The sequence below is a fragment of the Meleagris gallopavo genome, chromosome 13, assembly GCF_905368555.1.
Source record: "Meleagris gallopavo chromosome 13, MGAL_WU_HG_1.1, whole genome shotgun sequence".
Lineage (NCBI taxonomy): Eukaryota > Metazoa > Chordata > Aves > Galliformes > Phasianidae > Meleagris > Meleagris gallopavo.
The window spans coordinates 923785-944475 of NC_139416.1; the positions used below are offsets into that span (position 1 = coordinate 923785).

Genomic DNA, 20691 nt, shown 5'->3' on the forward strand with positions numbered 1-20691 from the left:
TTTTGATTCTTGCCTTCCAGCCTCCCTGTAGATGCTCTCACTCCCCCCACGCACGCTGCAAACCGCTGCGTCCCCTTTAAGGGAAACCCAGCGGGTGCACGGCCAGCGGTAACCACGCCCCTTCGCTCTGTGCTGGTTTGCGATTGGTGCGATGCGGCGCGCCGAGCGGCTGTCGCGCTGCCGCCCGCCTGCCGTAAAGCGCGGAAGGTCAGTCCGGTCTCCCGCCGCCAGGTGAGCCGCTGCCCGGCCCGGCTCCCCCGGCCCCCGCCCCGGAGCGGCCGCAGCCGGGCCTCTCGCCGTCCCTCTCGCCGTCCCCTCGTCCTCCCACTCCCGCCCGCTCCGCACTGCCTCTGTGGATCCGCGGATAAGCGGCGGGGAGCGGCCCGAGGCGGTGCGCGGTGCCGCTGCGGCCTGTGCAGCCCGGCGTCGGTGCCCGAGGCGCGGAGCCGCCCGCCGCAGCACCTGTCGGTGTTAGAAGGGCCGCCCGCAGCCAGGCCCTGTGCCGCCTCCCCGCTTCCACCTCTTCCTCGTACGGTCGGCACACCCACCCTACGATCCTTCGCTCTCAGCTTTCAGCGTCCTCTCGTGCAGGTACCGAGGTGAGCGGTAATTCTCGTCCCTTCCTTCCCGCAAGGAGCGGTGTCTGCTCGCGGCGGTGCTGGCACGGAGCGGCCGGGATGTTCCTGCGGCTGCTGGCCGACGTGCGGTGGCGTGGGGCTGATCCCAAGTGGAGGAGCGCGGCCCGCTGCCGGAGCGCCTCCGGGACGGCCGAAACGCAGCCGGTGCCCCTGCCGGCACAGGCCCGGGTGGTCATCTGCGGGGGAGGAATCGCGGGCACCTCGGTGGCCTATCACCTCGCCAAGCTGGGTTGGAAGGATGTCGTCTTGCTTGAGCAGGGCAGGTAAGGATTTTTGGTAACGGGACTGAAAAAAACAGAACTTAGCGCACAGCAGCACATACTGTGATGTGCAGTTTCTGCCTCGGTGCTGGAGCCGTGGTGGAGCAGGCTGATACTTAATAACAACACATAACTGCTGCTTCGCGAGTACAAGAGCCCTTCTCCCCACCTTCCTTTTTCCCCTCCCCCCTTCCTTCTCCCCCAGCCCTTCTCCTTGGCTCCTGCCCTCTCTCTCCCCAGGAGCAGGAGGTGAGCAGTGGGTGCATGATGGTTTCCCTCTGCCACGCCTTTGTTCTTAATTTGCGTCCTGCTGCAGTGTGCACTCTTCCCAGGGGCTGCAGTCCTTCAAGAAAACCTGCTCTGGTGCTTTTCACCTGTAAATATGTTTTCATAGGAGCACCACTGACATTTCTGGTGGGCTTAGCCGTGCCTTGCAGTGTGTCTGTTTGAGGGTTGGCTGAAGGTGTGCTCCATAGGGCAGCCCTGGGTTTCTCTCCCAGGATCCATCCTTGCAGCTCTCTGCCTTCAAATCCTGGTTTCCTGCATTCGCTGCAGAGATGAAGTCTTTATCTAAAAGCAGAGGTCACAAACTGCAAGCCTGAAATCCATGCATTCTCACTCACACTAAGCTTTTGTTCAGTGGCACTGTGATGATGCTAATTTCTTGACTGACCCCTAGAGATGTAGGGTGTATTTTCTTCACCTACGGACTCCCACCAGTAAGCACTGAAGGTCCTTGCATGTAGGGATAGGAGATGATGGGTCAGCAAAGTTGCTTGCATTGTTTGTACATATACACGTACATGGATTCAGAGGAGATTTAGGTTTGCCTCCTGCCTGCCCACGCAGATCCTAGCTGCAGAAGTCAGAATAGAACTGTTGCTCTGTAAGGAGCATGCTGCTGTTAGAGGAGGCTCAAGAGATGCAACTGAACTAAACTAGTAGAGCACACCAGCTCTGTCTGTGGTTTACTTGCAGGTAATCAAGCAAAACACAAGGTGGCTTGGAAAAATGGACCATTTTAACTTATCTAAGAATCTTTATAGTTCATCCCACCCCTGTTGACCACCTCCAGAAGCAGGAAATGATGCATGCCATAAAGTATTGCACCTCCACCACAGCTCAAAAGAGATGGCAGGAGATGGGGAGGTTATAGGTAGACACGGCCAAGCTGATGCCCTGTAAGCTGGTGAAAGGCTCGGGTTGTCTGCTTCGTTCTGTCACAAAGTTTAGTGCCTGTCTTCAAGGTGTGTGTTACAGTTTGGCTGAATATAAGCTAGAGAAACACTTTGTGAACTCCATGGTGAGTTGAATCTGAAGGCCGTAGCAGGGTACAATACATCTTGTTGGAAATCTACTGCCAGCCTTTTCCTGTTGTATAGATTTCTGTTTTGGAAGTTGACTCTTGATATTTTCATGAGGCAGTCTGAGTGCCTCGTGCGTGAGACAGTGCTGAGGGATTTGAACAAGTGTCTGCTGCTGCTACACCCACAGGTACTGCACCGAGGTGGCTTCCCTTCAGCTAACTGGCAGGGGGTAATTCTTTCTGTAAGCTGCAAAAACTCTGAGAAATCCAAGTTAACTTTTCTCGAAGGGAAGTCCTGCTTTGAAGGTAACCCCATCAGGTAGGCAGTTGATTGAGTGCAAGATCATATTTTTTCAAGTGATTTCTTTGAAAAGGGCCAACGTGCAGGACAAGTTAAAGAGAAGTTAACTTGGAACAGAATGCATTTTCAAAAGTGAGGTAAAGCAAAACATCCACCTGATAGCTTTTGAGTCGTCCTGAGGGGCAAAAGAGGAGCTGGTCCCTGTTTGTGATGCAAGGTCAACAAAGATGGGGTGCTCTTGATCCGGTGTGCTTGGGGAGCCTTTCTGGGACACGCACTTGCCTCTCTGCCTGCCCATCAGCTGGATGAGGCTGTCCTTGTGGCTTCTCTTGCAGGTTGGCTGCAGGTACCACGCGCTTCTGTGCAGGCATTGTGAGCACAGCCCGGCCCATGTCCATTGAGCTGAAGATGGCAGACTACTCCAACAAGCTGTACCAGCAGCTGGAGCAAGAGACAGGAGTGCAAACAGGTACCAAAAGTGTAAGCGCTGAGTAAGCTTTGGGAGGTTGGATTAGTGAAGTAATGCTCCCATGTCTTAATTGGTGGTGGTTCCTGTTCAAAGAATGAGGTGGGTGCAAAAAAATGCAATCGGAAGAATGGGAGGAAGGTGTCAGATGGGCAGGCTGAAGGCAGGTGCGGGCCTTCTTCCTCTCATCTGTAACCTGGACAAACAGGAGAATTTTCCCAAGGACATTAAAAGAGATCAGAGCAAACGAGCCATGTTCTGCAGCAGTTCACTTCTCAGAAAGGCAGAAAGGCTAATAAGCTCCAAAGTGCAGGCAAAGCAAGATGTTTTACTCCAGTCTCACCTTGGAAACATGTTGAAATTCTTCCTCTCCTTCCAAAATGCTGGGGCACATATCTGGAGTGAAGAAGTGAAAGCACTCTGCTGACAAGGAGCTGTGATACATGTCATAGTCGACACGTGTCCATAGCCATGTCTGTGATGAAGGTTGGTATTAAGCTGCTGCAGGTGGTAGAATCACAAAACATCTGCTTCTGCTTGGTGAGGTTTTGTTGCTCTGCGTAGCTATCAGATGACGTGCTCACATTTTTGGCAGTAACCTCTCTTCTCTTTTAATAGGTTCCACGTGTGGAGTCTTACCGTTTTGTGAGCATGAGTAAATGTAGAATGAAGGAGAGTTAGAACACAGCTTAGAACTAAAGCACTTCTTGTCCTTTTTTTGCCATTTGTGGTTGCTAACTGAGGAGTGGTTCGGGTTATGTAGGGCCTGGGATCTCCTGGCTCTCAAGCAGTGGAAGCAGCGGGTCTGAAATGAAAAGGAATTTGAGATCCTGCCCAAATCTGACTTGACTTTGGTGATTGTCACAGGGTACGTGAAGACAGGCTCCGTTTCCCTGGCTCAGACTCAGGACCGGCTAATCTCTCTGAAACGCATTGCTTCATCTCTCAAGTATGTATAAGCAGGAAGCACATCTGATTTCGCAGCGTGCCTCGCTTCTCCTCTGTGCCTGATGGCAGCGTTTTCCCTGTGCTCTGTGGCAGTGTATCGGGGATCCCCTGCGAAATCATCAGCCCCAAGCAAGTGGCACAGCTCCACCCGCTCATCAACATCCACGACCTGGTGGGGGCCATGTATGTGCCCGAGGATGCGCTGGTGCTGTCTGCCAACATCAGCCTGGCTCTGGCCACGGCTGCCTCGCGGGACGGTGCGTCTCACTTCCTTTCTTCCAGAAAAGAAAACGATGTTCCACATCCAGGTGTTCCCATAAGCACTGAAGACCAAAAGCTGGTTGTTTCTATGAGGCTCCTGTTCTGTAAATTTTTTTTTTTTTTTTTTTTTTTTTTTTCCTGCCTGGCTGAGTGTTTTATCGCATCCCGAGTCTGTTTAATCAGAAATATGGTCCTTCGTAGGACCCAGATTAAATTAGACATGGGAGGAGTTTGAACAATCTGAAATGCAAAAATAGAACCGTCTCTGTTCACCCTCAGAGAGTGGTGAGGCAGTGGAACAGGTTGCCCAAGGAGGCTGTGGATGCCCCATCCCTGGAGGCATTCAAGGCCAGGCTGGATGTGGCTCTGGGCAGCCTGGTCTGCTGGTTGGTGACCTGCACACAGCAGGGGGTTGGAACTGATGATCATTGTGGTCCTTTTCAGCCCAGGCCATTCTATGATTGGGCACATTGCTTTGGCAGGAGCTTTGGAAGTGAAGTGGGAAACACTGTTAGTGGGGCACTTTGACAAACTTGGAGCAGTGTGAAAGTGGGGCAGAGGTTAGGCTGGATGACAGAGCTGAGGCTTACTGAGGGTTCAGGTCTCTCAGATTGGGAGAAGTGATTTAGAAAGGCACCTCTCTTCGTTTATTTTAGCCTTGCTCTGTTCTGCATGCTGATACTAGAGCTGATTTTCCATAAAAGAAGCAGTCTTGCACCCAAAGCATCAGGCTTTGTTGTATACAGAACCATAATTGAAGTCTGTAGCTGGGCTCTTCTTTCACACTGTTGATAGGAGGCTCAGGTTGTCAGGTGGCAAAGAATAACTCCTCAACTCAGCAATGGAGTTATATGCATGCTGTTCTACAAATAGCAGGATTTCAAGCACAGATGTTTTGTTTTAAAGAAAAAAAGAGCTTAGTGATAGCAGCCTGACACCGGGGTATGAAGGCTGGTGGTGGGCTGACCTTCTTCTGTCCTCTGCAGGTGTCCAGATCCACGAGCGGACGAGTGTCAGTCATGTGTCAGTGCAGAAGGGTCGTGTGACTGGAGTTGAGACCGACAGAGGACACATTAAATGCCAGTACTTCGTCAACTGTGCTGGCCAGGTTGGATTATTAAATTGCTGTTACCCTTGCAATACCAGCACCCAAATGGTGTTTGCTTCTAGAAGCAGAGCCCAGCGTTGGCTGTGCTGTATGAATCTTTTGCTGTTGTGTTTTAAGTTGACTATCCTCATCAAGGTCTGGCTTTTCTGAATTTTGCGTCAGAAACAAATACGGTCTTTGGCCTAGATGGTTTAGATCCTAAGAAAACAGGGAAAAATGTATTTGTTTAAAGCTTAGGCGCTGAGAACCACATCTTATTTGCCTTTCGTGAAAGCCAGCCCACAGAGGTAATCTGTTTGCATGTGCCTTTTTTATTAGAGGTTGTTTTCTTCCTCTCCATTCTAACAGCACTTCTTTTTTTTCCTAATTTCAGTGGGCCTATGAGTTGGGCCACTCTGGGGAGGAACCAGTCAACATCCCACTGCATGCCTGCGAGCACTTCTACCTCCTGACACATCCCTTGAAGGAGCCTCTGGCAAACAACGTCCCGAGTAAGGGTTCTTCCCTGTATCAGAGAATCACATCCGCCTTCCCCAGGTGGTGTGACTATGACAAAAGGGCCAACTATGGACTGTCAGTTCTCGACTCAGCTGGAAGTGGGAGACGTACTTCCTCACCAAATTGCTCTGAATATCTATTTCAGTGGTAATGTATGTCATAGAGTCACCAGGGTTGGAAGGTGAAAAAGGCTGTTGGAAGGCTTTTGCTGCAGAAACTGATTTTCATAGTTTGTCAGCTGAGCAGACGAATGACCTCAGGCCTAGCTTGCCTGGTTGGTGTGTCTAAAGAGAAGAGGGTTGTTGCATTTGTGGGCTGGAGAGGGTGCTAGCCTTGGCGCTATGTTTTCCTTGCAGGCTGCTGTGCCCAAATGGCCCATCTATTCCTTTCCTCCAACTGAAGCTAAGGCTTTGCAATGGCATTTACATGTCTTTGAGCTGTAGGGGCAACCCAAGCACTTGAGGTAATTGCTCCTCCCCCACGTTCTGGCTTTTGGATCTCTTAAAAGCCCTTGTGTTTGAAAATTGGTTGGGGAGTAGAAAGCTTTGCTTATTTATTCTCAGTCTTTAGTAATTTCTGCTTCTAGTGAGTAATACCTATTTTCTCCAAGGAATTCAACTCTCTGACCAGAATCCCTGGAGTAATTAGAATTATATATTCACAGCTTTTTTGTAAGTGGGGGAAAAAAGTTGCAATGGGATGTGTCAGGTGGAGTTTCATAAGTGCTTCAAGTGGATGCAGCCATTAAAGGAAGCCATCCCGACCTGACTGCTTGCCCTCATCCCCTCACTGCCCATCTTCTTTGTGCCAGTGGCCTGCAACCAAGTGGATCAGTGATGCGTATGCATTAAAAATCACTGTTGCTAATACACCAGGAAAATGAGGGGGTGGGCAGGACTTCTTCTGGTGGTATATCTGGTCCTGGATGCAATTCCAGTGTAAGAGTTTGTAACCCCTTTGCCACAAGGGATGCGTGGCACTGTCCTTCTGCTGGCTTTGGTGCTCTTTAGATTCAGTTGTTTGCCCTCCCCAGAAGTTAACCTGAGTGATCGTGGTGGGAATTAATGATAATGAGTGGTCATGTGAGAGGCAGAAGTGGTGTGGAAGTATGAGTCTGGGAGACTAACACTGTTTGTTCTCCTGGCTGTGGGCTGCTAGCTTGGCCCAGCCCATCATCAGACCCTGTTGGTGGTGTTTGCCATGGATGTACAGACGTAGCTGTCCCTCCTCTCAATTCCCTTCCCACCTTTTTTTCTTTCCTCTGCAGCTGTTGTGGACCCCGATGGCAGGATCTACATCCGCAACTGGCAGGGCGGAATCCTCTCGGGGGGCTTTGAGAAAAACCCCAAACCTCTTTTCACGGAAGGACGGAACCAACTGGAGATCCATAACCTTCAGGAAGACTGGGATCACTTTGGTACGTGGTGGGGGATAGAGTCCTGCAGCAGCACAGCATGGGGCTTTGGCAGAAGGCAGACTTGGCAGCCCTGACTGCCAAGTGTATTTCCAGTGCAGGAAGTTTGCTTTGCGGACAGAAGCTGGTATTGCTGCTTTCCAGACTTCATTCCACGCTGACAGTGCTGTGGTTTATTGCTCTCCACATATGCTGTCTTTTTCCTTCCATATTGCTTGCTTGTGTTTTGATGTTCTGGATGTACTTCTGACACGGAGAGTTCTTTGTGTGGGAAGGAATACAGTGTGGTCTAGGAGTCCCTTTTTTCCCAGCTTTTATGCCTCGTAACTTTGTGTGTGCCATCTCCAGTTCCCCTTTTGTCCTGGGGAACCAATTTTGCCCTTTGTCAGAGCTCTTTGCTTCCCTGTGGCTGCCTTTGCCCGTGACTCTAGACGCAGCTAGACTTGCACTGGTGTCTCCCTGCATTGCTAGTGTGTTCTTCCAGCCCACCTTACACTGATTCCTTCTAGTTTTGTGTCTGAGGTAATGATGATACCACAAGCCATTCAAACTCCAGGGTGGTGAGTTAGAGCCAGGGTTATCTGCAGTTTAGAGACCTGCAGATGGCTGCAGACCTGCTTGAATTGTTAGCTTCACAGATGAGTTGCTCAAGCTGTGCACCCACTTCCTCTTTGGCTTTCTAGATACTGCTAAATGAGAAAGCATTGCTTGCACCCACAGATTGCCTGAGCTTCAGAAGCAACTGCATGCCACATTTCAGCGTGACCCTTTCATCAGTTCAAACTACTGAGCAGTTGAATAGAATCAGAGCTTACTCAGCCAGTATTTGATCCTTTCCTAGGGCAGCAGTTCCTGTGGTTTGAGCTCTTGCATTACTGCTTTGATCCCTTTGCTTGGAACACCTTTTGATTTTTAAAATGCTCTGTGCAGTTGCTTAAATGTTGGGTGTAAGTACAAATCTAAAACGGATCCCTCTTTTTATCAGCAAGAATAAAAGGGTCTGTAATGACAGGCTCTCCCTCTGGAACTGCAGTGCACGAGAGAGGGAGGAAGAGGAGCAGGTCACAAAGACCGTTTCTGTCTGTGATTTCTTAGGTATTGTGAAATCTGAGTGTCTTGGTGTTTGAAAAGCTGAGCAGTGTTACTGGTGCTGAGGACTTCGTGTTGGTTCTGTGCAGGCATCAGCAGTCAAAGCAAAAGATAGGAGGTTAGGCACGGAGCAGAAAACAAAGTTGTTATGTCGCCCAAAATCCTTGGCTTGCCAGATAAGAGGTGTTGTTCTAGGCTCCTTGTCTCCAGAGAGCATCACATTGCTGGAGAGGAGCTGATGGGAGAGGGGCCAGTGGCTGAGCACGACTTGGAGCAGCTTCCCAAGGGAGTGACTGAATGGGTAAGGAAGAGAGAGAGGACCAAAGGGTGATGAACAGAGGTCCAGGGAAGCCTGAGTGGGCTGGAGAGGCTAGGTGGGGATCTCCTGTGCACTCTCTCTTCTGCAGTGGCAGCTGGAGGCCATCATAAAAGATAATTGAGTGTGAGTTTTGAAACAAAAGGAGGTGATTCCTCATACCATACACGTGTGGAACGCCTTGGAAGTATGTGTTAGGTGTTTTCAGAAGATGTGGGGAAACAGTCAAACAAGAAGAGATCAATTAAGGGTTATTATTTAGTAAATATCACTTACCTGTCAGTAAATATTAGTTTTGTTTAGTAAAGACTGTTTAGCATTTAATAAATATTATCCTTGTATTTAGTAGATACCATTTAGGGTGAAGGGAAGGCTCTCCAGGCTTTTAGGAAATGCTCTTAGCTGCAGGTAAGCGTAGGCTGGCAAGACGTGTGAGGCAGATGTCACATAGCCTTGTCTCTTCTTGTTGCTCTCTAGGTATCTGTTGCTTTCCCTAACAAAACTAAACACATTTCCACTGTGGAAAACAGCACTGACCTCTTGGTGTGCAGCAGTTCGGCTGTTTGTGTGCTGAAATGGGAGCTGTGTTCAGGTAGCAGCGCGCTGCCAGTCTGACAGTGAAGCAGCTGAAGAGCTCTGTGACGTGACTTCTTGTCTTTTTGTTGGTTTCGGCTCCTAGAACCGCTTCTGAGCTCCCTTCTGCGCAGGATGCCCAACTTGGAGGCTCTGCAGATCATGCAGTTGGTGAATTGCCCAGAGTCCTTCACGCCAGACATGCGGTGCATCATGGGCGAGTCGCCCACCGTGCGGGGATACTTCGTTCTGGCTGGGATGAACTCGGCTGGGATCTCATATGGTGGGGGAGCAGGCAAGTAAGTGGTTTCTCACTATTACGTGTGTAAGAAAGGTTTGAAGTAAGAAAGAAGACTGCTCGAATGTCACTATTTGTTGCAGTCCTGCTGCTAAGAGAGGACGCTTTTGTCTCCAGCTTGAGGGACGGAGAGGAGCAGTGCTGCATTCTGGTGATGTTCTGTGTGTATCCCAGTCTGTGCTGGCCTCTCCTGTCCTGCACTCCTCTCCAGGCACCACGTTCCAGCGATCAGCAGCCTGCTGGGGATCAAGCGAGCTTCCTGAGCTAACCAGTCCCAATTTTTGTCTCCCAGGAATCTCCTTTTATCTCAGCAGAGCTTATTCCTTCACCTTCTGTACTCCATGTACCTTTTAGCTTATTATTTGGCTGAAACCATTAGCGTTTTCAAGTTGACACTGTGGTTAATTTCTCTCAAAACAGTGAATTTATGCAGACAGAGCATCCATATGTGATGCCAGGTGAGGCCAATACAGCTAAAGACTGTCCTCTGCCAGTGAGCTACAGATGTAATCATTTCCCAGTATGTTCCAATTCCTGTGCTAATGCAAATATTTTGACAGGCATATGAGTGTTAACCCAGCAGCAAAGTTGCTCGCAAGATGATCATCACTTCCTCTGATTGCCATTTGGGTTTGGCAGCCCAGCATCCCTTCTGCTGTACAGCTTTCTTTACAGACTTCTCGGCTAGCGCTAATATCTGCATTTTTTCCTCTACTTTCTCTCCATTATCAATTAGTTTAACTCACCAAGGGAAGGAAATCATCGCATTTCATTGCCATAGCGTAATGCAGAGAATCTTTGCAGTGAGATTTTCTAAGAGTCAAAATCTCTTCTGAAGCTAAAAACCAGTTTTCCATTTGCTGCTACGGCCTGAAGCGAAGCAGATTAGCTAATGTAACTTCTAATGATCAGCCTCAAAGCCTTTGTTTTTCTGTTTACTGGCTGCAAACAGATCCTTCAGCCCTGCTTTTACCTGAGCTGCCTTTGTCCCTTAGCTCTGGAGCATGCCTTCCTTCCTCACTGCTGGGAGTGAAGCAAAACATAACTTGGCTGGTACCTGGTGCTGAAGTGAATGCTGTCACTGATGCTTTGTGGCTGAGCCTACACGAGGTGCTGAAAAATGACGAAGCAGTCAGCCTGCAGACTCCAACCGAAGTGTACCCAGCCTCCTTTGTGTAGTGCAGCACGAGGGCTTGACGCTGTCAGCCAAGCTGCCCGTCCAGTCTGGCTCCGTTTAGCACACGTCCTTAACTTCCTGCTGCCCTGTAGTTTTCATCCTAGTGGGAAATTAATAACGTGGGGAGTTGATGGATGGCTTTTATAAAGGAGAAGTCTTCCAGATTCAGGATACCATTTTATTCTGCTCTCTCCCAGCTGCCAGATACTCTCGTGTCCGAATTGCCTTGTTTCTAACTTTGAAACTTTTTTTTCCGCTGATTAATTTCTTGGTTTTTCTTCACTGCTTCCATCAGGTACCTGGCAGAGTGGATGGTAAATGGCTATCCATCAGAAAACGTCTGGCCTTTGGATTTGAAGCGTTTTGGCACCCTTCAGAGCAGCCGCACCTTCCTCCGTCACCGTGTGATGGAAGTCATGCGTAAGTGAGGTCTCTGCCTTGCCAGGACATGCAGCCATTTGCTCTTTGCTGCGCTGTCTGTCCTCTGTCAGCTGCCTCTGCTCAGAGAACCATTTTCCTTCCTGCTGGCCTCCCCTGGGACAGTTGCAGGGATGCATTTCCCAGAGGAAGGGGAATGGTGCTTGCTTTGTGTTAGCGGCGTTCTCGTTAGCCTTTCTGGAAGAGATGCTGTTGGTAGAGTGCTTGCTCCTATTTCTGTGCTTTGCCTCTGCTCTGGGGAAGTTTGTGCTTATCTGTGTAGAATTCCAACCTAATAAAACAGCACCAAGGTCTGTATTGGAAATAGTAGGCTATCTATCTCAGCTTCAATTTGACGTACTTTATGACCGAAGGAGAAACTTAACATTTATAAGGAAATACTCAGATGTCCTTCAGCTGTACTCCCTACTGGTAGTGAGAGAGAATCGTAGAATGGTTTGTGTTGGAAGAGACCTTTAAGATCATCTCATTCCAACCCCCTGCTATAGGCAGGGACACCTCCCTCTCGAGCAGGTTGCTCACAGCTCCATCCAGCCTGGCCTTGAGCCCTTCCTGGGAGGGGTTATCCATAAGGTTGTTTTCTTAAAAAGGATATTAGATATTGGCTGAGAAAGTGTAGGAGACATCTGGAAAAGCTTCAGTGATTAGAAAAGGCTGAGCTGCTGATATTTGAGAAGGTGAATTCGATGGTTCCCCCACTGTTAGTGTTGTCGGAATGAGGAGTGTGTGATAGAGAGTGCTGTCAGGGAGGATTCGTGCATCATTAATGTCAGTCTGTGCGACTTCACAGAAAAGAGAGTTTTTGTTCAGGTGGATCAACAGTGTAGTCGTGAGGCCACAGGTATCTACAAACCTCAGTGTTCTGTGCATGTTTCACGAGGCTGCAGGTATCTACAAAGGCATTCTGTGCAAATAACGTTACGATTTTGCATAGCTACAAATGGATCAGAACAGATTTGCCCATGTCCGAAAGTGGAAGAGGAAAGTCAGAACTGGTTTGAGGCAATTCCCTTGGTGGTTCAGGTATAAGAAGTATGCTCATCCTCAGTCATCTGGGAGAAGATCCTAGCTACGAGTCACCGCTTGACCTAATGGTGGCTCTGTGCGACCATTGCAGCTCTCATGTGTGACCTGAAAGTTCCCCGCTGGGACTTCCAGACGGGCAGACAGCTGCGTACCTCCCCGCTGTACGACCGCCTGGATGCCCAGGGTGCCAGGTGGATGGAGAAGCACGGCTTTGAGAGGGTCAAATACTTCGTCCCACCTGGGAAAGGTGAGATCGTGTTTTCCTCTGCCTGGTGCATCTGTCTTAGTCTACGTTTGATGTCAGTTTGTTCCGTTTATGAACTGTGACTTTGTTTCTTCTTGACGTTAGATCTGCTGGATTTGGATCAGAGCAAAACCTTCTACAAACCAGACTGGTTTGATATTGTGGGTTCCGAAGTCAAGTGCTGCAAGGAAGCAGTCTGTGTGATCGACATGTCCTCTTTTACCAAGTTTGAGATAAGTGTAAGTAGTGCTGGAGTGATGGGGCACAGCCTGGCGGGGGCAGCCTGCTCTTTACTGATGGCTCCCAAGGATAGCTGGAGGGAGGGTGGCCAAATTCACAATTGAAAGAATTTGGGCCAGAACATTGATGCGCTCTTCAGCTGCCCCAGTGAATTAGTGTGAATTAGTGTTGCTCACACAGCTGGTCTGACTCTCATTTCCCGTAGTCCACAGGAGATCAGGCGCTGCAGAGCCTGCAGTACCTCTTCTCCAACGACCTGGATGTGCCAGTGGGGCACGTTGTGCATACTGGCATGCTGAATGAGAACGGAGGGTACGAGAACGACTGCAGCATAGCACGCTTGAGCAAACGCAGGTAGGCACACATCTCCATCACCTGCCTTTGGTGGCAGTGCCTGTAGGAGCCTCTTAGCAAAGACTACAAACTCCACTCCCGCTCCGCTCCTCATAAAGAAGCAGGAGGTCCCTGTGCTGCACTCCTTCCTGGGGCTGTACCCCAAATGAGAGCATGGCCTTACTGGGGGAAACAGGCCCTTTTGGTGACTGCAGATAAGAGCAGATTACAAGCACGTGTTGGGGTTCAGGTGTTTGCTTTCTCCATTGAAAGACAAAGTTGTTTTCAGTGCATTGGTCCCAGTCGTTAGTTTATTGCTTAAGTGTTCAGACTAACAGTGTTTGCTTATTGACTCCTGGGCAATCTTCTCACTGGGATTCCCTGCTGAGATGGCTCCTTTTGGATTATTTCCGCTTGCATTGCTGTGTGGTTACTCTCATTCTCAGCACAGTGCACTCTCATGTGGGTTTTTTTTGCTCTCTGATGCAAACTGACACTATCACATCCTTAGATACAGCAACTTGAGCTCTCTTTGGCATTTAATTAAAAAAAAACAAACCCTTCTGATGGTTAAAAACCATCAGAATAATGGGTATGTCTCAGCTGAGCATTGGTTCTATTTCCCTGCGCCACTTTCTGTGTGTGCTCTCATTGTATTGATGTGAAAGCAGTCTTCTCTGCTGCTCTTCTAATTAGAAGCTGCTTTTTTCCCTCTTCCTCTATTTGCATTCGTGTATTGTTAGAAGCTTTGTCTGCCTCTTCGTGAAACTGGTAGCTTTCCTCCTTGTTAACCACGTTCGCAGATATTATCTCTGTCAGTAATGTACTCCAGCTCACAATCTGTATGAAAGAGACCAGCTTGTTTCCACATATCAAATAGGGTTCTGTGTACACTGTTAATAATAACCACCATTGTGTCAGGAGAGACTTGCTAAAACAAGAAGTTGCTTTGAGAATGGAGCACTCTTCTGCTGTCAGAGTGCACGGGATCACTGCTCTTCAAGAGCTGCAGATACTGTCTGCAAAATGACTGTGACTGTGGAGCTGCCACGTGGGCTTGCTGTACAACTGCCTGCATTCCATTTCTGGAGCTTCTGCATCTGCCTTGTCACCCAGAGTGCTGCTGCTGCTCGCAGGCAAAGCTTTGCTGTCGTAACAGATGTGATGGTGTTGATCCATTAGTTGTGGTTTTCCTAAACCACCATATTGGGTCTTGTGTTATCTTGGAAGCTGCTGAGTGTCTCCAGTGGTTGTTGGGCATAGAATGAACTGAGTCACCTCGTGGCTGTCGAGATTCATTCTTTCTTGGTTTCTTTTCCAGCTTCTTTATGATTTCCCCAACTGACCAACAAGTCCATTGCTGGGCCTGGCTGAAGAACCATTTGCCTGAAGATAGCAACTTGACCATAGAAGATGTGACCTGGAAGTACACAGGTAATGCATCACTGAAAGCAGACCTTGTTGCACGGCCTGAAGTCACAAACGGTGTCCTGTGGTTGTTATGGTGTCTGTGGAGCTGTGGCTGGTCTCTTTTCCAAGCGACTGGACGAAACCAGTGATCAGACTCTTCCTCCTGGCAAGCTGTGAGCTGGGAGACAGATTTCCTCTCCTGTGTGCTGCCAGGAGAGTCTAATGATGTCCCTATTCATTAGTGAACTTTACAAACCTCCCTGGTGTGAACTACACAACTTCCCAAAGGAAAATAAAAATAGGTGCATGCATGTGTGCAGTATTAAGTAAGACCTCTTCAGTCTTATCCTAGTGATTTATCTTCCTCTCTTTAGCTCTCAACCTGATAGGCCCCCGTGCTGTGGATGTCTTGTCAGAGTTGTCCTATGCCCCAATGACTCCAGAACACTTTCCTTCTTTCTTCTGCAAGGTGAGTGACCGTGCTTCCTTCCTCCTCACCCCACCAGGTTTCCAGAGGCATGTGTGCTAGAAGGGAAAGGACTGTGCTTTCTGTAGTTAGGGGGGAATTTGGACTCAACTACAGTTATTGCAGTAGCTGTGCTATGTTGGTCATGTCCTCATTAGGCTCACTTTGCTGCCTGCTTTATTTGGATTGTGCTTGCTGAATATATAGGTTAAAATGAGTTTGTTTTCGGTATCCCACTCGCTGTAGGCTTGGTGCCGTGTGGTATCATGGCATGTATCGTGTAACCTGTTCCAAAACCATCAGTCAAGGGCAGCTGGGGTTGGTGGCTCTGGAGTCATTGTCACATTAAAGGGCTGAGCAGCTAGCTGCTGTTAACTCCTCCAGAGTGTAAAGCATGAGCTTTTGTTCCAATCCAGTTCCTGAAGAGATTCAGTAATCTGGGTAGTATTTGGGTAGCTGCTGTCTGGATTTTTAGATTCAGTCCTTCAGAAATGTGTGCTGGTGGCAGACGACTTGTCCCACATGGCGTGCGTTATGTATTACTGTGTTCCTTCTGGATCTCTGTGCTGTGTTCCAGTTTGGATGTTTTCACCCCCTCTGATTCTGCAGGAGATGAGCGTGGGCTACGCTAATGGCATCCGTGTGATGAGTATCACTCACACAGGAGAACCTGGATTCATGCTTTATATTCCCATCGAGGTAAGAATACACTGTAGCCTCAGCTAATTAAAACAATTGCTTGCATGCATAATTAGTAATGGATTTTCCAAGTTGACTCAGGGTAACGAAGAGTGGGAAGGGTGCCTGCAGGGCACAAGGGGAGTTCCCCTGCTTTGTGTAGCATCCCAGCAGCCAGGCAGGGCACAGTAACACTGGCGGTGGTGTGTTACATGCTGCCCCTCTTTGCTGCGTGTCTGCAGCGCTGTGCTTCCCCCTTCCTTTGCAGTACGCCCTCCATGTGTACAACGAGGTGATGAACATGGGGCAGAAGTATGGGATCCGGAACGCCGGTTATTATGCGCTCCGCAGCCTCCGGATCGAGAAGTTTTTTGCCTTCTGGGGCCAGGATCTGGATGCCTTTACCACTCCTATGGAGTGTGGCCGTGAGTTCCAGGTCAAGCTGGAAAAGGTACGGTGGAAAACTGGAACTGTGGCAGGGCCCAGCAGTGCAGTGATGCCACCCAAGTGGGTAGATGGGCCATTTTTTGATGGAGCTGTAAGGGCGTGACTATAACCTGGGTTCTTAGGCTCTGTAAAGGTGCTAAAAAGATAAAAAAAAAAAAAAAATATGCCATCTTCCTCTTTCCTGGGCAGCATTCCCAGTGATCTGAGTAGTATCCTGTGTAGCTCAGTGTAGTGGAGGGAGCTGCATACCTTACAGCACTCATGTTTCTCCCAGCTTCTTTCCCAGTCTGATGAAGCAGAAGCCAGCCCGTGCCCCACGTGGCTTGTCACGAAGCTGAAAGCATACCAGCATAGACACCAGGGACAGGAGCTCTCTATTTTTACTGAAACATAAACCAGTGTGGAGCTGTACCCCACTGTGCAGACAGGTGCCATCTCTACCACTTGCTTGTTTTCATCTTTCTCACATCTTTGCATGAGCCAAAACAAATTCTTGTATCAGCTCAGAGAGCACACACTGATCATGGGTAGAAATTTTGGATGGTTTCCTTCCAGTTTTTAAAATCATAGAACCATAGAATGGCCTGGGTTGAAAAGGCCCACAGTGATCATTGAGTTCCAACCCCCTGCTGTGTGCAGGTTGCCAACCAGCAGCCCAGGTGCCCAGAGCCACATCCAGCCTGGCCTTGAATGCCTGCAGGGATGGGGCATCCACAGCCTCCTTGGGCAACCTGTTCCACTGCCTCACCACCCTCTGGGGGAAAAACTTCCTCCTAATATCCAACCTGAACCTCCCCTGTCTGAGTTTAAAACACAGTAAACTTCTGGGAGCAGAAAAATGATGGAAACTGGAGTTGTGAAATGCCTTTCGCTGAGGTGAAAACTACAGGGCCCATTTCACAAATGTTTTTGCATTTAATAGCTTTAGCACCTGGAACGGTGGGCGTGACAGCTTCTGTCTGAGCTGGGTGCGAAGCAGCCTGTTTTGATGGAGCACAACTTCCCAGCCCAAGCTGACCTCACATTGGTAGTTTGTTAAAACTCAGCAGTACCGCAGTTTCCATTCCTTCCATCAGCCGAGGCTTTCCTTTTTCCCCCAGGGGATGGAGTTTGTTGGCCAGGAAGCTCTGTTGGAGCAGAAGCAGAACGGGGTATACAAACGCTTCACCATGTTCATTCTCGAGGACCACGACACAGATATGGACCTCTGGCCCTGGTGGGGCGAACCCATCTTCCGCAACGGCCGCTACGTGGGCAAAACCACCAGCAGTGCCTACAGCTACACTCTGGAGCGCCACGTCTGCCTTGGCTTCGTGCAGCACTTGGATGAGAAGACAGGGGAAGAGCTGGTGGTGACGACTGACTTCATCAACCAGGGCGAGTACGAGATCGACATCGCCGGGCAGCGCTTCCAGGCCAAAGCCAAACTTTACCCCTTCAGCTCCCTCTTTGCTCAGCGTCGCCGCAAGGATGAGGTGGAACTGAGCGGCTACCAGAGGGAGTAGTGCTGGCTGGAGCCCCACTCCTTTTCCCAAGCTGGAGTCTTCAGCTGCCATCTTCCAGCGCTCTCTCCACACCCCATACGTTTCTTTCTTTTTCCTTTCCCGTCTTGCAGCTTTTAAACTTTTTTCCAGCGTGTTCCATTTTGTATGTTTTAAAACTTTAATTCTCCAGCTTTCTGAACCCTGTCTGTCTCCCCCCTCTCAGCCCTTTGCTTGCCAGGCTCCCCGTGTCTCAAAGCACAGTGCTGAACGTGCACCCAGATGCCCAAGGGAGCGTTTTAGTGGGAAGCCTGTATAGGAGCAAACATCTCCATAGCCATGCAGTGATGGGAGGGGCTCGGGGGAGCTCCTGAGGACTACAGCCTTTCTCTCTCCTGCAGCATAAGGCTCAGGACAGCAGGTATTGGCTCTGCTCTGCTGTCGCTTTGGCAGGTGACCACTTTGCAGAGGGGTCAGTGCATCGATGCACACAGCAATAGGGCGACCAGCTACCTCACCAGCACAGCACAGAGCATTGGGTGAGCAGCTGCCAGCAGGCAGGTGTTGGTGTGTCCCAGCCTGCCCAGCACTGCTCCACCGTTTTGCTTAGCAGGGAGCCCAGTAGTGTTAACCATCACATCATGGAGATGATGCTGGTAAGTTGTCATTTGGGTTGGATTTTTTTTTTATTTTCGTGTTAGGTCTGCGAAGTCAAAAGGCCCACACAAGTGTTGGTCTTCAGTTGTATTTATGGGAATTCTATACGGATAAATAATGCATATTATCAGTCTTTATATGTATAATTGAAGACCAACACGTGTTTTAGTTCTGTAAAGGAGTGGGGTTGTTTTCTGTTAGCAGAAATGCTGATGTCTAACAAGGGCAGATGTTGGTGTTTCATGCTAACAGCACTGTTGAAACACCACTTCTGTTTCAGGCACACAGTGTACGGTCCCTCTGTGAACATTCTTTCACTTTCCCTCATTTCTGTGTCTGTCTGGCGAGGTTCACGCAGTGAACACAAGTTTCTTACAAACCTGTGTTTGGGGAACATAAGGAAAACAGGTGGTGCCAAGTTGTGTCACACAGGTTGATGTCTTTCTCTTCTCGTTGTGAGAGCAACCAGAAGCAAAGCTTTTCTGTTTCCTGGAAGGAGGTGGTTGGCTGTTCCTCCTGCCCCTGGCACCCCCTATTCACTGTGGCTTTCCTGCTCCCCTCGGTGCCAACATCCCCCTGGAGTTTAAACTCAGCCTCGCACTGATGCAGCCGTGATGAACACTTTGTAATTTGGAACCTTTTGGGGGCATTTTCCAGTGAAGTAGTGAACATCACAAGTGTAAATATGAGCTCCAAGCCTTGGCAAGCTCCTGCTTTCTTTCCTGCTACTTCAGTTGTGCCTTCAGTTGAACCTTTGGTCGACCAGTTCGTGATTGAGATGTTCTCAGTGTACAGGAGTTGGATGGGCCCGAGGCAACGAGGGTGGAAGGGAAAACCCTTTATGCCTTAAGAACAGGAAGCCAGAGCAAGTTCCCCATTCAGGAAGGTATGGAAGCTGCAGAACTTAGAAGTGGAACTTTGTGTTGACTCTCCAGTACCAGAAATAGAGTGAGAACAGCCCTACGTCACGCTGGTCGATGGAGGAGCGCTGTGCCAGGGCTGAGGCTCAGGGCTGGGTGGTTTGGCACCTGCTCCTGCCTTCCCTTCTGCAAGTTCTGATTCTTCTTTTGGATCTGGAGCTGTATTCTGTCCCTCGCTGTGGCCGTGCCTGACCTCCCGTGCCTTGCGTGTCTTTGAGAGGCTGCTGAAGCAACCCGTACTGGAGAAAGGACTTCATTGTTGACATTTAATGATCTGGGGATAAGGGGAAGCTAGCTGTTCAGAAGTGTTTTCTATTTCAGGAGGGTGTGTTGCAGTGATTTTCACATCTGTCTTTGCCAGACTTCCTTTCTTCCTCGTGTCTCTGTCTGGATTTTCTGTTCCTTGCTGCTGCAGTCCGTCTTACTGTTCTTTGGTGAGGAGGAGGGGCTGTGCAATACCTGCCCTGCATCTCGGGATCGTGGTGTAAGCCTGGGTTCCTCCTCCTGTTGCTGTGCCCGCTCTCAGCCCCTGGCACAGGGCTTCCTCAGACTGAGGTCCTGTGCTTCCATGGGACCTCAGGCAGTAGCTGATGGGCCGATGGGGGGGGAAAGGCAGAGACTAAAACTCTTACATTTGAGGAGGGGAAAAAAATCTACGACAAACGACTGCTCTCCACTTCTGCAAAGGAAATCCATTGCTTACGGGGCAGGATTCTTGTTTTAGAGCAGAACACGTGGCTGCTGGTAAAGCCCAGCAAAAACATCATCACCTTTGGATTTGTCTTCCCAACTGGTTTCACTGGGACATTTGGGCAGCTCGATTCTGCCCATGTCAGCAAGTTGAAGGCTTTAAACTTCCTTAAGTGACTGCCAGGGCTGGGGCTGGCTTATTTTACCTCCCCATTCCAGCAGGAAACAGGATGTGGGGGAGCAGGGAGTAGTGCCACCAGACATGCAGGAAGAGCAGGCAGCATTTCTCTTTGCACTTTAACCACGATGGCTGTAGCTGCTCGGAGCCCTCAGCAGGAGCAGCCCCGGGTGTTTTGGGGCAGGAAAAGAGCCTGGAAGCATTGGCTCAGCTCCTCCTGGGCAAGGTGACTGCGCTCTGCAGGCAGTCAGAATGTGCTCCCACTGCGGGTACCTTCAGGCTGCTTGCCCAAAGCCCCTCTCACTTCTTGCAGTCTCCCAAGCTATTTTCAAGAGCTGCGAGGACTTCCAAAAGGGTTCTATGGCAGAAACGTCAGGAACGAGTGCAGCTTGAGGCTGTGAAAGCGTTCCTTAGTGCCTTACGCGGTGGAAGGGGTGGAGGTGGGCAGAGCATCTCACTGTGCCCACGCAGGGTCTCTGCATGGGAGGACGCAGGCAGCTCCTTCAAGCTGAGGGGCTGAGGAGATGCAGCACTGCTCCTGCCTGGCCATGGAGGACACAGATTGTTCCCAAGCACACAAACGGGGCTGAGCTGGCTGCTCTCTGCTGGGGCTGTTCTGTACGCTGTATTTATGCCGCGCTTTACGTCATTTCATATTTTGGTTGGCTTGAATGTTGCTGGGTTTGTATATTAATAAAGAAGTGTTTTAACTACTCCCGAATTGGGTGGTTTGTTGTGCAGAAGCCTTGTGTATCCCCTGGGATCCAAACACTACGGTTACCCCTCGCATGACAGCTCGGCTTCCCACGAGGATGCTCCTGCAAAGTGCC

At 49.6% G+C, this 20691-nt stretch overlaps 1 protein-coding gene across 2 annotated transcripts; it reads left to right on the forward strand.

The window, feature by feature from the left end:
• The first annotated feature begins 14 nt into the window (after positions 1-14).
• PDPR (pyruvate dehydrogenase phosphatase regulatory subunit) lies at positions 15-20574 on the forward strand. 2 transcript variants are annotated; one of them, XM_085235059.1, is made up of 18 exons: positions 19-231; positions 635-901; positions 2841-2974; positions 3839-3920; positions 4013-4176; positions 5167-5288; positions 5662-5779; positions 7054-7203; positions 9285-9477; positions 10949-11073; positions 12209-12364; positions 12467-12600; positions 12807-12955; positions 14256-14368; positions 14719-14813; positions 15420-15509; positions 15757-15939; positions 17036-20574. In XM_085235059.1, exons 1-18 carry the CDS (start codon positions 152-154, stop codon positions 17438-17440), a joined length of 2760 nt encoding a protein of 919 aa, XP_085091185.1. In that variant the 5' UTR covers positions 19-151; the 3' UTR covers positions 17441-20574. The 2 variants fall into 2 exon arrangements, with proteins under 2 accessions (XP_085091186.1, XP_085091185.1); XM_085235060.1 differs by lacking the exon at positions 15757-15939 and having other exon boundaries at positions 15-231.
• Positions 20575-20691: the final 117 nt, after the last annotated feature.

Excerpts from the sequence above, each read along its gene's own strand:
- PDPR (XM_085235059.1), top strand. The coding sequence starts at position 152 with ATGCGGCGCGCCGAGCGGCTGTCGCGCTGCCGCCCGCCTGCCGTAAAG. Across the intron at positions 3,921-4,012 it reads CGCATTGCTTCATCTCTCAA|TGTATCGGGGATCCCCTGCG; the intron begins GTATGTATAAGC and ends GCTCTGTGGCAG. Across the intron at positions 14,814-15,419 it reads TTCCTTCTTTCTTCTGCAAG|GAGATGAGCGTGGGCTACGC; the intron begins GTGAGTGACCGT and ends CTGATTCTGCAG.